Raw genomic sequence first — 16951 nt, 5'->3', positions numbered from 1 at the left:
CGACAGCTCGAAAAACATACTGACCTATTTATTTGCTAGTAACAGAGGATACTCATTTGCAACGACAGCTTCGTAGCCAACTCCACAGACGTAACACGCACTACTTTGGGTTTAGAAATTCAAAGTCTAGCAATGAAAACAACAGCAATCAGAAAAGTGGTAAATATAGAAAATCTAATGTTATGCGCGCAGACACCCACAAACTGATTGGGAAAATTCACCAACGATACCCACAGATTTTTATACGTGGTACATTCTTTGGATCCATCAAGGGAATCACTCCAGCACATAAGGCGAAGATTGCACAGGTTATAATACCACAGCCATGAAGACTAGCTATTGGTCATAGTCTCAGCAGCAATGAGAGCGCGGGACACTGCACAACAGAGCCAATGAACCATGGTGTTACGGAAACGTTATGTACGAGTCTGAAGCTGAAAACGAAACATGCCGATAATTCGACGAGGAAACAGAAATATGAATTGTATCACTGTATACTTACGAGTTCACATGCACCAATGATTGACTTTAAGCGACCACATTTGTATGTTAAGGAAAACAATTATTATGGAAATAAAAAAGAATAGCAGGTGCAGGTGAAAAAGGAGGACTCAAGGAGTCGTACCAAGTTCATGTTGTGTGTAACACAGAGGGCTGCATCCACATGTGACAAAAAACATTTTGCATGCAAGATGGTTCTATTTATTGAGATTACGAACAACAAATACGGATATCCGGTGACGACGATAAACATAGAAAAAATAGTGAAAGCTGATTCCATTACACAATCTGGCGACAGTAAACGACGCTGAGTACATAATGCCACTAATCTCAATTAATATGTGGCACTGTAAACTCTTTGAACCACAGTAAACATCGCAGTCAGTAAGTGGCATCTCCTAGGTCACACAACTGATGGTCGACGCAGGCTGAATTTATGAAGCGTCTTCGAAACCATCTTCAGTGAGGTAACGACTGTACAGTTTAAGAGACAAAGTTAATGATGTAATTGAACACAACATAAGATCTAGTCAGATTGAGCAGAAATAGGACACGAATGGGAGGTTTAGGGTATCTTTTGAGGTTTCCAAACATAGCACACAATGGTGGTGGATTTATGCTTCAAATCTATTTAGTAATGTTCCTGACTCTTAATCTTTTTTAAAGGAATCTATCCTTTCTACAATTAATACAATATTCCGGCCTATTATGACGTGGTCGGAAGAATTTCACATTAAAGTCCAACATTTCGTCCCCATGTGCGGGGTGCATCTCATGGAGGATAGTAGCGTCTTTGAGTGTCCAATTCACACTGCGGCTCGCTACTGACTGCAACGAAATTCCATGTACGTGCTCTGCCGAGCATTAGCGTGTCGTCATATACTTCGAATATCCGAGCACAATCGGCGGTTGCATCACCCCATGTGTCGAAGACTAGTACATATCTCCTTCAGCACTGGGATCCAGATGTCATTCGCTTTCACGCCCTCTTCATTTCTCTTGATATTTCTGCGGTGTATAAAAATCTCTATGGCCTCTCTGTATAGCCTTTTATGGTATCTGCTTTTGGGGTGCCAGTACTTGAGTCCTAAAACAATGAATGTGATGGTCTCCTGACTGCAAAGTATTTTCCGCAACAGCTGATCTGTTAATCTCCTCCCTTCTACAATTACCCTTGGGCTCTTTTATTCGCCCTTTCACCGTTCTTTTTGTAGAACCCACATACATCTCTCCATAACTATATGAAATCCGATAACTTCCTGTGTGATCACTTAAAATTGGCCAAGGATGCTCGCAGACAGCTGGACAAAGCAGAAATTAACAGGTTTTATGTATTTGTTTGGAAGTGAACTTGGGTGCTACAAAAGAGATAGGTCAAAAAACGATTAGAAGAGCGCAAGGGCAATTGTAGAAGCTGGGAGACTGACAGGCCAGCGGTTGCCGAACATGCTTTGCAGCCAGGAAGTCATAACATTCATTGTTTTAGGACTCAAGTACTAGCAGACACAAGCGGATACCATGTAAGGCTATACAAAGAGGCCATAGAGATTTTCAGATATCCCAGGAATTTCAGTGAAAAGGAGGAGGTCGTGAAACTAAATGACATCTGTGTCCCAGTGCTGAAGATGATGTGTACAGGTCCTACACCATGGGGTGATACCAACAGCGGATGAAACTAGCCGATAACGACCGATTGCGTTCTGGTATTCAAATCACGTGACGTCACGCCACTGCGCAGGACCAAGCGTCAACGGAATTTTGCCTCAGTCAGTAGCGATCGATGGTCTGGACACTCAAAGAAGCTACGATCCGCCTTGAAAATGTCCTCCGCAGATGAGGACGAATCGTTGAGTTTTAATGTGAAGTCCATCCCACCACGGCATAAACCCCGGAATATTTTATTAACCGTTACATTTGCGGCCGTAATGTTTCCTTTTTTTACAATTCGTCCATTTTATTTTGAAAATTCGTTTTATAATGCAAGCAGGCCTAGCACTGACGGTCGTAAATTATAAAACTGAAAAGTACTGTACATGACAGAAGTTCACAAGAAAGTATTAGGAATAATAATAAAACAGAGCAAACAACAGTTTAGAATATGATGAGAAAGCGCTATTATACCCACTCCTCCACTCTAATACAAATGTGTCAACTACTTCGGTGATCCGTGTGCAAGGTTTGTGCACATAACAAGAAATGTAAATCTAATTAAAATTTTAGAAAAATGTATCTCTCTTTAGAGTTGGAGTGATTGTCATTTCCTCCGTAGAATGTTCCACAATTCACCAGATCCCACTGTTATGTAAGAAGTTTGTCTTAAAGTGCAGCGTCGATGACAGGTACAGAGGGTTAGCTATTTAAGCGCCTCCGTAGGGTTGTAGTAGAAATTTTACAAATATCGAGAATTGGTATTTATGAAACTACCGGAGATACATTAGTTCATTGATGATGCGACTCCAGTGGGAAAAATCACTGAAACCAGTCACCCTTCCATCTAATGACAGATTTATGAACCCTATACTATCATCTCTACGATTTCTTTCTGTCATTTATCGCTTTTTCATTTGTGACAACGAGGAAAGTGAGGCTGCTGCCGGTTCGAATCAAATGGCTCTGAACACTATGGGACTTAACATTTGAGGTCATCAGTCCCCTAGAACTTAGATATACTTAAACCTAACTAACCTAAGGACATCACACGCATCCATGCCCGAGGCAGGATTCGAACCTGCGACCGTAGCTGTCGCGCGGTTCCAGACTGAAGCGCCTAGAGCCGCTCGGCCACAACTTCCGGCTACTGCTGCCGGATGCGAAGTATTTGAATAATGATAACAAAACCAGCCGCTGTATTTGAATCCACATCGCTTCTTCTTTTCAACACATGCTACCAGTTTCGACACCAAATGGTATCATCTTCAGTTCGTCTGACCATGCTGGGCTTGTTATTGCAACCGAAGGTACGGAATCCTATTAATTTTGGCTCCCTGCGTACGATTCTGTTTATTGCACACGAAAACTGTTGTGAATGGGAGGTTATGCTTGGGTCCGAAGATGACATCATTTGTTGTCAAATCTGGTAGCATGTTCTAAAAGGAATAAACGATGTGAATTGAAATACAGCCGCTGGTTTTCTTATCATTATTCAAATACTTTGCTCAGACCTTCTCAGTAGCATCCGTTTCAAATAAACAAGTTGTAGCAAGGTATGTTTGCTACCATCTTAGTGTTTAGGCCTCAGACAGGTTACGATAAAATAAACTTATCATTGAAGGAGAGTGCGGCTGGTTGTAGTTATTTCTTCCTCTTTGCCGTAGGTTAGACATAAATTTAGCTATCGACAACCGCTGTAGCTTCTTTCAGCAAATGTTGCTTAGAAGAGTTTCTGTAAGAAGAGGAACTTGTTTAGCGCTCGGTTTAAGGACAGCTCTATCTGACTACTTCTTCGCACGGTAGCATACACTGTCCGATCAAAAGTGTCCGGTCAACCATATGCAATGCGAAATGGGCTACTAGCTATTGCAAAAGGACGCTGAGAGTACTGCGGTGTCAGCAGAGAAGTAGTAACAGCAGAATGGGTCCATCAGAAGGGCTCAATGACTTCGAACGTGGTCATTCGATGTCACCCAAGTAACAAATCCAGCAGGGACATTTCTATCTTTCTGGTCTGCTGAAAGCTACTTTCTGCGATGTAATTGTGAAGTAGAACTGTGAAGGAACAAAGAATGCTAAAGCAAAAACCAGGGAGACCACATGTACTGACGACAGGGACCGTAGGGTACTGCAGAGGGTGGATGTAAATAATCACATGAAATCAACGGTGGAATTCATTTGTGAGTTCTAAAGCTATAGTATCAGTCCGGCTAGCACAGTGGCAGAGCGTAGAGGGTAAAAAAGAATGGGTACAATGGTCGAATAGCTTCCTATCATCCATACGTTTCTGTAGACAGTTCTAAGCGACGTTTGTAGTGGAGTAAAGAGCGATAGCACTGGACAGTGGATGACAAGAAACGAGAGATTTGAAGTGATAGATCACGCTATATCCTGTGGTAATTTTATGGGAGGGTTTGGATTTGGTGAATGCCTGGAGAGCGTTATCTGCCCATCATATGCTGTGTCCACAGTTAGTGTATGGACACTTATTGGTGGTTATTGTGTGCTCCCCCTATTGCGCTTAAGAAAACGCTCTATTCTGAAGAATCTGAACACATTTTAAAGCATTGTGTTGGTGGGCCGGTTGATTTGGTGGAGAGGACCAAACAGCGAAGTCATCGGTCCCATCGGATGATGGAAGGATCGGGGAGGAAATCGGCTGCGCCCTTGCAAAGGACCATCTCGGCATTTGCCTGAAGCGATTTGGCGAAATCAGGGAAAACCTGAATAAGGATGGCTGGAAACGGGTTTGAACCGTCATCCTCCCGAATGTGGGTCCACTGTGTGAACCACTGCGCGACCTCACTCTGTCGGCCTTGTGTACTGGAGTAATTCGAAGACGATGATTGTATCACCATGACAATACACCATGGCACTGTGCAGCATCTATCACACAATGATATGTGGAGAGTTCTGAAATGGAGTGTCCTGTCCAGCTTCCCGATCTGAACCCAAAGGCATACGTCTTGAGATAAGTTAGGACGTCAACTTCACCATAGACTTCCTCCAACTCCCAACTCCCCCCACCCCTCCACGACATCCAGCCTTCCCTGGGTGCGGCTCTTGAGAGAGAATCGTATGGTGTTTCATCAGACACATTCAGGTACCTCACTGAAAGAGTCCTAAATAGAGCGCAAACGGTCGTAAAGGCAAACGGTGGACACACGGCATATTAATGTCCTGATACTTTTAATTAGGTAGTTTGTACAGGATATTTAGGCCTAATATTGGTTTTAGGCAGTTCCCCCTCAACGGTTTCTCTCTAAGAGAATTTTCATTATCACAAACAACAAATTTCAAGCACTATTAGCTACTGATGAATGATTGTCTATTTACAACATCTTCAGATCAAGCATCACAATTAATCTTCGTCTGCTATTAAATGGTTCAAATGGCTCTGAGCACCATGGGACTTAACTTCTGAGGTCATCAGTCCCCTAGAACCTTGAACTACTTAAACCTAACAAACCTAAGGACGTCACACACATCCATGCCCGAGGCAGGATTCGAACCTGCGACCGTAGCGGACGCGCGGTTCCACACTGTAGCACCTACAACCGCTCGGGTTTTACCATTACCAGTAGACATCCTTTACATACATATTGCTCTATCTAAGTATGTAGAGTAGCCCCATGTGCAGAAATGAAACTCGATTGTAATGGGTGACGAGAGGGTTATCAGTGACACTCGATGATGATCTCTAGATGGAAATCGTTTGCTAATAATGACCTAAGTCGAAACAAGGCCCTGGGAGTAGACAAATTACATTAGAACTACTGACAGCCTTGGGAGAGCCAGGCCTAACAAAACTCTTCCATCCAGTGAGCAAGATGTATGAGACAGGCGAAATACCCTCAGTCTTCAAGAAGAATATAATAATTCCAATCCCAAAGAAAGAAGGTGTTGACAGATGTGAAAATCACCAAACTATCAGCTTAATAATCCACGGCTGCATAATACTCCCACGAATTCTTTACAGACGAATGGAAAAACTGGTAGAACCCGACATCGGGGAAGATCAGTTTGGATTCCGTAGAAATGTTCGAACACGTGAGGCAATACTGACCCAATGACTTATCTTAGAAAATAGATTAAGGAAAGGCAAACCTACGTTTCTAGCATTTGTACACTTAGAGAAATCTTTTGACAATGATGACTGGAATACTCTCCTTCAAATTCTGAAGGAGGCAGGGGTAAAATACAGGGAGCGAAAGGCCATTTACAATTTGTACAGAAACCAGACGGCAGTTATAAGAGTCGAGGGGCATGAAAGGGAAGCAGTGGTTGGGAAGGGAGTGAGACAGGGTTGAATATTGAGCAAGAAGTACAGGAAACAAAAGAAAAATTCAGAGTAGGAATTAAAATCCATGGAGAAGAAATAAAAACTTTGAGGTTCGCCGATGACATTGTAATTCTATCAGAGACAGCAAAGGACCTGGAAGAGCAGCTGAACGGAATGGACTGTGTCTTGAAAGGGGGATATAAGATGAACATCAACAAAAGCCAAACGAGGATAACCGAATGTATTCGAATTAAATTGGGTGATGCTGCGGGAATTAGATTAGGAAATGAGACGCTTAAAGTAGTAAATGAGTTTTGCTATTTGGGAAGCAAAATAACTGATGATGGTCGAAGTAGAGAGGATATAAAATGTAGACTGGCAATGGCAAGGAAAGCGTTTCTGGAGAAGAGAAATTTGTTAACATCGAGTATAGATTTAAGTGTCAGGAAGTCGTTTGTGAATGTATTTGTATGCAGTGTAGCCATGTACGGAAGCGAAACATGGATAATAAATAGTTTAGACAAGAAGAGAATAGAAGCTTTCGAAATGTGGTGCTACAGAAGAATGCTGAAGATTAGGTGGGTAGATCACATAACTAATAAGGAAGTATTGAATAGAATTGGAGAGAAGAGAAATTTGCGGCACAACTTGACTAGAAAAAGGGATTGGTTGGTAGGGAATATTCTGAGGCATCAAGGGATCACAGATTAGAAGAGGGCAGCGTGGAGGGTAAAAAGCGTAAAGGGAGACCAAGAGATGAATGCACTAAACAGCCGGCTGGTGTGTGGCCGAGCGGTTCTAGGCGCTACAGTATGGAACCACGCTACCGCTACGGTCGCAGGTTCGAATCCTGCCTCCGGCATTGATGTGTGTGATGTCCTTAGGTTAGTTAGGTTTAAGTAGTTCTTAGTTCTAGCTGACTGATGATCTCAGATGTGAAGTCCCATAGTGCTCAGAGCCATTTTAACCATTTTTGAATACACTAAACAGATTCAGAAAGATATAGGTTGCAGTAGGTACTGCGAGATGAAGAAGCTTGCACAGGATAGAGTAGCATGGAGAGCTGCATCAGACCAGTCTCTGGACTGAAGACCACAACACCTACAACAACAATAATGAACTATTTGTCACTAGCTGTTAGTCTTTAAAATATGAGTTTTTCAAATACGAGCTAGTGGCGACTAGCTGCAGAAAGCCTGCAGCTGTTCTTCACAGCAGGCCTTCATCACAATATCTCGTGAAACACATAGGCATTGTAGAGAGCGTATAAGCTAACAAAGAGTAGCACTGCCGTTTGGTCAATACTAAACATCACGTGACACGCTGCGCGCGCTACACGGCTGTCCCTTACCGCGACTTGTTTTTCAGGAGAGCGGCAAGCGCTTGGCGGAGCGCAGCCACTTGCCGGTACACGAGAGGTCGCCCGCGGGCCTGCCGCCGTAGGTGTGCGCGCACTGCGGCTGCAGCTTCGCCCAGAGGCACCAGCTGCGCTCCCACGTCGCCTGCCACGCGGGCGCCGTCGCAGTGGACGGCGGCCGCCTGTCTGAGGAGCCGCCTCCGTCGCGCAGCTCCAGCGTCATCATCAGCACGCCGCCGCCTGCGATCCTCAACCCCGCGGTCTCCAGCGCGGCGTCGCGCCTACCTCCGCCTCCGCCGCGGCTGCCGCCACAGCCAGCGCCGTCGCTGTCGCTACCGTCCCAGAACGTCGCCGTCGGCGTATCAGAGTTCGATGCCACGTAATCTCACGGAAGGGAACGTAGGTGGCACTCTATATGAAGGATAATACCATCGAAACCCTGTGAGAAATTTCGGGGAAGACCTCATTTATCCCGGCCGAAGTGGCCGTGAGGTTCTAGGCGATGCAGTCTGAAACCGCGAGACCGCTACAGTCGCAGGTTCGAATCCTGCCTCGAGCATGGATGTGTGTGATGTCCTTAGGTTAGTTACGTTTAACTAGTTCTAAGTTCTAGGGGACTAATGACCTCAGAAATTGAGTCCCACAGTGCTCAGAGCCAACCAGACGTCATTTATGGTGCTTCTCTCTGGCATGCATTGCTGACGGGTAAAAGGACGACGTACACAACGTTTTAATCAATTTCTGGACCGACTATTACGCTGGTTTCCACACGTAGAAGCGAAAATAATAACGATGCAAGTGTAAAGAAATTCTTGTACTCAGCAAAATATCGCACAATCAGCTGCTGTCATAATGTCCTACAGCAGGAGACTTGACTACTGTCATTTTCTACTCTTTGTTAATAGTTAGTGAATTCTATATATGACGGGCACACATGGAATTATTAGGCTCCTAGTAGTTGAAACCTAGGCCGAAAACAGATTCCTCACTCAACAGGCTTGTCTGCAGAGGCGTGTGATATGCCAATCATGAGCTCTACTTTACTGCTCTCATCCCCTTCCTTAACGAACTAGAATTTAGTAGCGGAATGTCAGCAATACATCCACAAGTTGATATAAAATACCTAAGTACCATTTAACGAAACGACAGAGACGACAAAAATTGTCTACGAATTACATTATCACAGGTAGCTAAACGTCAATGACAACACATGTTGAAAGAGAGAGAGAGAGGGAGAGAGACAAAAAATGGTTCAAATGGCTCTAAGCACTATGGGACTTAACATCTGGCGTCATCAGTCCAGTAGACTTAGAACTACTTAAACCTAACCTAAGGACATCACACACATCCATGCCCGAGGCAGGATTCGAATCTGCGACCGTAGCAGCAGCGCGGTTCCGGACTGAAGTGCCTAGAACCGCTCGACCACATGGACCGGAGGAGAGAGAGAGGGAGAGAGAGAGAGATAGAGAGAGAGAGAGAGAGAGAAAGATAAGACAGGAAATTCCACATTAAAACCAAAACATCAAACATTAATCAGGTCATATCAAATCCAGAAAATAGTCGCGTCTCCAGCAAGCATTTTAAGCAAACAATTCTGTATATAGTTCTCATTCCTTATTGCTATTACATATTCCTCTTGTACACGTAAAAGAACTTCTGAATCTACATTCCCAGTATCCGTGTATTGTTCCGTATTCATCGATCTCCTCAATGCTACTTCATCAGCGTGCACTCCGCGTCACTCACAATATCTTTGAATGGGTACTTTGAAAGGTTCTGCACATAACTGGTGGAGGTAGATATGACTTTGCGCACCCAATTGGAAAACATACCAATACTTTTAACGATAGAACCGCAGTAGCAGTTCCTTGCTTGTTTTCCAGTGTATTGTTTCTGAATAACTGTATTTCTTTGCGTACTTTGTCACATGTTACTTAATACTTGAATCAAAGGAAACTGTCATGTATAATTTTCTTTCGGTATCACAACTACATCATTTTATTTTGGAAGTTTTGGAGCGAATACACATGCTTCAAGTTTCCTTCACTAAGAAAATTATCCATACCAAAAAGAGCAAAGGAAATGGACATCTATGAATTTGTTTGGATTCTTTTCTTAACTGGAAAATAACCACAGTTCTCATCTCACTCAGACTGAGAAAGTATCACCACAGCCAACATCGGAGAAGATTAAGAAACATTACCTTTATGTAACCCGTAAACTACAGATTGTGTAACATACTTGCCATTAATAAATCTTGCTTACTGTTTTGTCACAATCAGTATAGAATGCGGCCAACTCTCTTATGTACAAGTACAGAAAATCACATGATTACAATTTTAGAAAAATTTGGTAATTTATTCAAGAGGAAGACATTCACTAATTGAGGAAGTCAGTAACGCGTTTGTTCACCTCTGGCCCTTATGCAAGCAGCGATTCGGCTTGCCATTGATTGACACAGTTGTTGTATTCCATACTGTGCCAAATTCTGTCCAACTCCGAAATGTTTGGAGACCCCGTCCACAACTCTCCAAACATTCTTACATGGGAAGAGATCCGGCGACTTTGCTGGTCAAGGTAGGGATACACAAACACGAAGTGAAGGAGTAGAAACTATCGGCGTTTGCTGATGGGCATTATCTTACTGATATGTAAGCCTGGTTTGGCTTGAAATGAAGGGCAACAAACTAGGCGTAGAATACCGTTGACGTACCGCTGTGCTGTAAGGATGCCGCTGATGACCACCAAAGAGATCCCGCTATGGAAAGAAAGGCACTCCAGGCCACCACTCCTGGTTTTCGGGCAGTATGGCCGGCGACAGTAAGTTTGGTATCCCACTGCGGTCTGCGGCATCTCCAGACATGTCTACGGCATCGACCTTCATTTGAATTGTCTTCAGAGATTAGTACGACTCCGAACTGAGACCCGATGACCAGAGACTGCTAGGGAAAACCAAACTCCTCAGACTTACACCCAGTCGAAAGTTTGTGGCACCACCTCGGTCTGTCTGTTCGCGCAATGAATCATCAGCCAAGAAACACAGCGCAGCTGGCCACAGCACTTGAGCCGGCGTGCCTCCACGTGTCTGTTGGTACCTTTGAGAACCTCACTGAATTTCTTCCAGCACGTCTCGAAGAGGTCCATGCTGCTGAATGTGGTTATTTATGCTTTTGACAGGTGGTCACAGCAATACGAGTGGGTGTAATATGTAAGGATTTGCAAGTTATATATATATATATACAGGGTGAGTCACCTAACGCTACCGCTGGATATATTTCGTAAACCACATCAAATACTGACGAATCGATTCCACAGACCGAACGTGAGGAGAGGGGCTAGTGTAATTGGTTAATACAAACCGTAAAAAAACCCACGGAAGTATGTTTTTTAACACAAACCTACGTTTTTTTAAAAGGAACCTCGTTAGTTTTGTTAGCACATCTGAACATATAAACATATACGTAATCAGTGCCGTTCGTTCCATTGTAATATGTTAATTACATCCGGAGATATTGTAACCTAAAGTTGACGCTTGAGTACCACTCCTCCGCTGTTCGATCGTGTGTATCGGAGAGCACCGAATTACGTAGCGATCCAAAGGAAACAGTGATGGACCTTAGGTACAGAAGAGACTGAAACAGCACATTACGTCCACATGCTAACACCTTTTTATTGGTCTTTTTCACTGACTCACATGTACATTACCATGAGGGGTGAGGTACACGTACACACGTGGTTTCCGTTTTCAATTACGGAGTGGAATAGAGTGTGTCCCGACATGTCAGGCCAATAGATGTTCAATGTGTTGGCCATCATTTGCTGCACACAATTGCAATCTCTGGCGTATTGAATGTCGTACACGCCGCAGTACATCTGATGTAATGTCGCCGCAGGCTGCCACAATACGTTGTTTCATATCCTCTGGGGTTGTAGGCACATCACGGTACACATTCTCCTTTAACGTACCCCACAGAAAGAAGTCCAGAAGTGTAAGATCAGGAGAACGGGCTGGCCAATTTATGCGTCCTCCACGTCCTATGAAACGCCCTTCGAACATCCTGTCAAGGGTCAGCCTAGTGTTAATTGCGGAATGTGCAGGTGCACCATCATGCTGATACCACATACGTCGACGCGTTTCCAGTGGGACACACTCTATTCCACTTCGTAATTGAAAACGGAAACCACGTGTGTGCGTGTACATCACCCCTCATGGTAATGTACGTGTGCGTCAGTGAAAAAGACCTATAAAAAGGTGTTAGCATGTGGACGTAATGTGCTGTTCCAGTCTCTTCTGTACCTAAGGTCCATCACTGTTTCCTTTGGATCCCTACGTAATTCGGTGCTCTCCGATACACACGATCGAACAGCGGAGGAGTGGTACTCAAGCGTCAACTTTAGGGTACAATATCTCCGGATGTAATTAACATTTTACAATGCAACAAACGGCACTTATTACGTATTTGTTTATATGTTCAGATGTGCTAACAAAACTAACGGGGTTCCATTTAAAAAAACGTAAGTTTGTGTTAAAAACATACTTCCGTGCATTTTTTTATGGTCTGTATTAACCAATTACACTAGCCCCTCTCCTCACGTTTGGTCTGTGGAATCGATTCGTCTGTATTTGATGTGGTTTACGAAATACATCCAGCGGTAACGTTAGGTTCAAAATCGCTCTGAGCACTATGGGACTCAACAGTAACGTTAGGTGACTTACGCTATATATATATATATATATATATATATATATATATATATATATATATATATATATATATATATATATATATGTATATGTACGTGACTTGTGTTGTCACCCACTATGCACACGAAGCGCACAGTTGGCGGATATAAGTAATGGACACGCATGCTTACATGACGTGACTGATGGCACACGGCGGTCACTCCGCGTCAGCAACGCGGAGCATGCATGCAACCAGTCCAGCATAACTCAGCGGCCACAGACACCGCGGATTCTTCGAAAAAGAACGTGTTAACTTAGCAGCTGCCTTCCTCCGGATCCTCCTGGGCTCCCCTGGACTCCCTATATCCTCTCGCACCATCCTGCCTCCTGGTGCCCCTCCCTGCACTGGGCACACTGAACAGTATATTGTTACTTTCACCCGGAAATTCACGAAAAATGGAAAATAGAAAGTATTTTGCTCTTTGTGTAAATGACAAACTGTACAATGTGTACTACAATTAAAGCTATCGCGATACGTAACTAACAGTGTCATGTCAAGTATACATATATATATATATGTAGGCCGGCGACGAGACTTGGCTGAAGCGGCGTGCACGGTCGACGATACAGTATCTGCTGCAGCCCGCGGCGGCGCCTTGGCTGTGTCATAGCGGGGAAGCTCACAGCAGTTGGGCGCTCGTTCTGCGGTGGTGGAAGGAGGCTGATGTGCAGCGTGTAATGGTGCAAATAAAGGATTCTTGATACGTACTCTGAATGAGTGTTAAAATATTTCAGTATTCTTGTACAGTTTGATTTAGGTGATGAGCTGTTTTGTATGCCACTCTACTGACTTCGTAAAGAATAGTTTAAAAGACATTCAGTCCTCCACATTTTGTATAACATTATGCGGTGTAAGTGCCTGTAAAACCATTATTAAGAATTTTAATTGAATTATTGAATGATGTGGAATGTGTAAATACTAGCAGATAATTGCACTATGGACATGTCTGTCAGCTTTTTTTTTTTTTTTTTTTTTTTTTTTTTTTTTTTTTTTTTTTTTTTTTTTTTGGACAGCATAGTTGTGTGGAGATAACAGCCATTGATTTATTTATAATCAATTATTCAAAATGACAGTAAAAATATAGCTTCGAGCACAATAGGACTTAACATCTGAGGTCATCAGTCCCCTAGAACTTAGAACTACTTAAACCTAACTAACCTAAGGGCATCACACACATCCATGCCCGAGGCAGGATTCGAACTTGCGAGCGTAGCAGTCGCGCGGTTCCGGACTGAAGCGCCTTGAACCGCTCGACTGGCCGATAGTCGCAATCGCATAACTTATTTTGCCGCCAACCGGTTTCATCCCGCGATGGGGTCATCTTCAGGGCAATCTACACCATTTGGTCGCTCGCTGGAGTCGTCACCCTACCTGTGCACGATTGATACCTACGCCGTTAGCACGAATGCACAACAATCAAGGAGGCAGCACAGTGCCATACCACTGCGATAATGAACTGCATTCAAAAATTTGGTACAACATAAGCATACTCTGTACAAAAAAATTAACCTAAATTGTAATCTATAACAAGGCACGGCAAACAGAGAAACGGTAACACGCTAATAAAATATATTTTGGGACACCGTAGTTGTTACGTTTACCTAGCCTGTGTTCGCAGTTGACTGCGTACCACCTTCATGATCGGTGGATCTTGTAACAGTGTAATACTTGTAGTTGTCGCCCCTAGCGGAAATAATGTCCCACGAAGTTCAGTCATACACTGCAAAAGGTCAGTTGTTGCATGATGTTAAGCAACAAAGTCGACTCCCATCGTCGCTCACTACCCCTCAACAACACACTGCACTACTTCTACGTGCTCTCGAAAACACTTATTTCTCATTGTAAAACTGAACTGCGTTGTCCCCAATGATTTCAGGTCAGTATCAGCTACTCCGCATAGCCTGCACCGTGGTGACCGAAGTCTCTTTCTCTGCAAGAGATGCAGAGTGACTAGTGACATCTGAATCCATGTGTTCACCAGAAATTTATGTTCCGCGCCATTTACTTTGCGTAGCATACGTTTCTGGAGTCTAATGTTCTATTGGAAATGTCCGACGGATGAGGCGCCTATATTCCCGTTTATCGACCAATTATTAGGAAGTTGCTTGTGCCGTGCTGTCATCCGACAGACATCACACGCTTTCTGGACCACCTACCCTCATTCATAACACTAGGGGTGACGACAATGTTTCCTGACGCAACCCGTATGCGCGCATCTAAAACACATCACTTCAGAAAAAAAACACCGGGATCACTCTCTTCGTGAAGAGCAATCCTATTGGCAACAGGTAAGTCGCTTCGGTTCTCTATTGTGACCCTTCTTGACATATCAGCAGAAATTTCTCTTGGCAAAAAATCCACAGCCCTATTCTCTGCCTCGTGCATAAACATTCCATCGGCCTCGGCATTCTGCGTTACTTCATACGTTTGCGGTTTCAGTTTCCTAATTCTATCAGAAAAGGATTCCACTGATTCGCCGTGCTTCAGCGATAGTTCATCGAGTTTCTCCCAGAAGAACCTCGCGCTGTTCTGCTTCTGATAGCGCTATAACAGACCGTTATCCACTTCATCAAACAGCTGGACCTTACTGAGAGTCTCGTTGTGTAAAACGTACACTTTTGCGGCACCCACTAACCTTAATGTGACCATATTAAGAGCCTTTATTCCGACCATTCTGCCAACTTGGGGGCAGCCTTTACATTACTAATAAAAATAGATATATCGTCAGTTGCTTTTCCCAAAGGGGGCGCTATGACGTTAGCTGCTGCAGGGTTGCTGGACTGGGCAGGTATACTCGCCACGGTTTTATTTTCTCCTGAATGAAGGAGTTCTTGCCCCTCAGCGGCTTCCAATTGCTCTACTCTCCTAAGCAGTGCTTCATTATCTTATTCTTGTTGTGCTGTAGTTTGTAACGACTCGGCTGCTGTCCCTTCAAAGCTTCTACCGTTTGATTCAGAGTCACTGCTCGATGGTCTAGCATTTGAGTAAACTCCATCTGCCGTTATACCAGAAAAAATTAAATTGCAAACCCAATAGGCAAAAAAAAATAAAAATAAAAATAAAAAATAGGGTTTAAACTAAACTTAATCTGTATGCCGTTCCATAGCCCAACGAGATTCTATGCGCTGGTGTGCTTCGTAACCAATCCTTCTACGCATATCTGACACAGTTTGAGCACGTTGCCCAGCTAAATTACAGTGTAGACACCTCGATGGCTGCAAATTAACTTCCCTAGTGTTCCCAAGGAAATGAGACAAGTCTGTAGGTTCCTGCCGTCTAACAAACGACACTTTTAACATGTAGCGCTGGTCCCTAAGGCTCAACATTGCCACATGATAATAAATAAAAAGAAAGCAAACAAATATTAGTGGTTCACGACACTCTTAGGAACTTCAAATCATAGCGGCTGACCTCACGTCGAAGTACGTAGGTGGTTTGCTGCTTCTGTCCTAGATGTGCGATCGTGATTCCAGGCGTAGACGTCTCTACCGGGGGCAACCACTTCCTGATGCCAGATATAGAAGTCTGATCTCGGATTCTTACAATTGTCAGGAGAGACCTGGCAGGACGCATTGACGAGGACATACTTAAGCGTAAGAGTGCCAGGAAACATCTTTGGCAATAACAGCTTTCTGTAGGCAGTAATGCAGAACTGTCTTCCAAAGCGCCACGCCAGTCAGGCTGGTGGAGCAGCTCAGCATCAACAGCGGAAGGCCAACATGCGCTCGTGCGCTCGTCCTATGGTAGTACCACTAAGGCAGCGAAGGGTGGGTTAGCAGCTGTTACGTTGTGGAGTGTTCATCACCCTGTGGATTCTGGCAGCCTCCAGCTCTATGTATGGATCAGCAAAGTGCTCTCGTTGACATCGAAGATTTGCCCTCAGGAGTCTCGCCTCAGGTCTACCAGAAGTTCTCGCTGGCCTTCAGTGGTCGACTCTCAGGCCCCATTTCGGAGACAGGAGTCAGCAGCATCCGTGTGTGCCACAGGAATGGATTGAGGAGCAGCAGTACCACTCCTCTTAAACACGGATGATGGACAGCATCCAGGTCACATAGGTCAAGCCTCCAGCGACGGTAGCATCCACACTCCATCAGCGTTCCCTCGGAAGTTGGCAGCGCAGCTGCCATCGGCAGAGTCCTTCCAGCTGGACTTGTGTTTCCACTGACGACAGAGACAAGTAGATGTACCAAGGGTCGACTTCCATAGCCTGCCCTCTCCCTGGCTAGATGCAACTGACAAGACCTGAGACTACGCACTGGCTGGTCGGCTATCAGCACTCAGCAATCCGACATTTGCTAAGAAGGGTAGGATATTTATGTTGACGCTCCCTGTGCGTTCTGAGGCGGTAGGGGTGGCTATGACGTCATGTGTCCTGGTTTTCTCTCGCTGTCAGCTATCCTAGTGACTTCAAAC

The 16951-nt window shown here is 44.3% G+C and overlaps 1 protein-coding gene across 1 annotated transcript in view; it reads left to right on the top strand.

The window, feature by feature from the left end:
• LOC126413179 (zinc finger protein 2-like) overlaps window positions 1–8173 on the top strand; it is a 92783-nt gene extending 84610 nt beyond the window's left edge. Inside the window, exon 4 of the mRNA XM_050083075.1 lies at window positions 7877–8173. Within this exon, the coding sequence (XP_049939032.1) occupies window positions 7877–8173 (297 nt within the window). The remainder of the gene's footprint in view (window positions 1–7876) is intronic.
• Window positions 8174–16951: the final 8778 nt, after the last annotated feature.

This window comes from Schistocerca serialis, chromosome 7 (genome assembly GCF_023864345.2).
Source record: "Schistocerca serialis cubense isolate TAMUIC-IGC-003099 chromosome 7, iqSchSeri2.2, whole genome shotgun sequence".
NCBI classification, from domain to species: domain Eukaryota; kingdom Metazoa; phylum Arthropoda; class Insecta; order Orthoptera; family Acrididae; genus Schistocerca; species Schistocerca serialis.
Note: the sequence above shows the minus strand (reverse complement) of the source record. Positions and strands in the feature narration are given on the sequence as shown.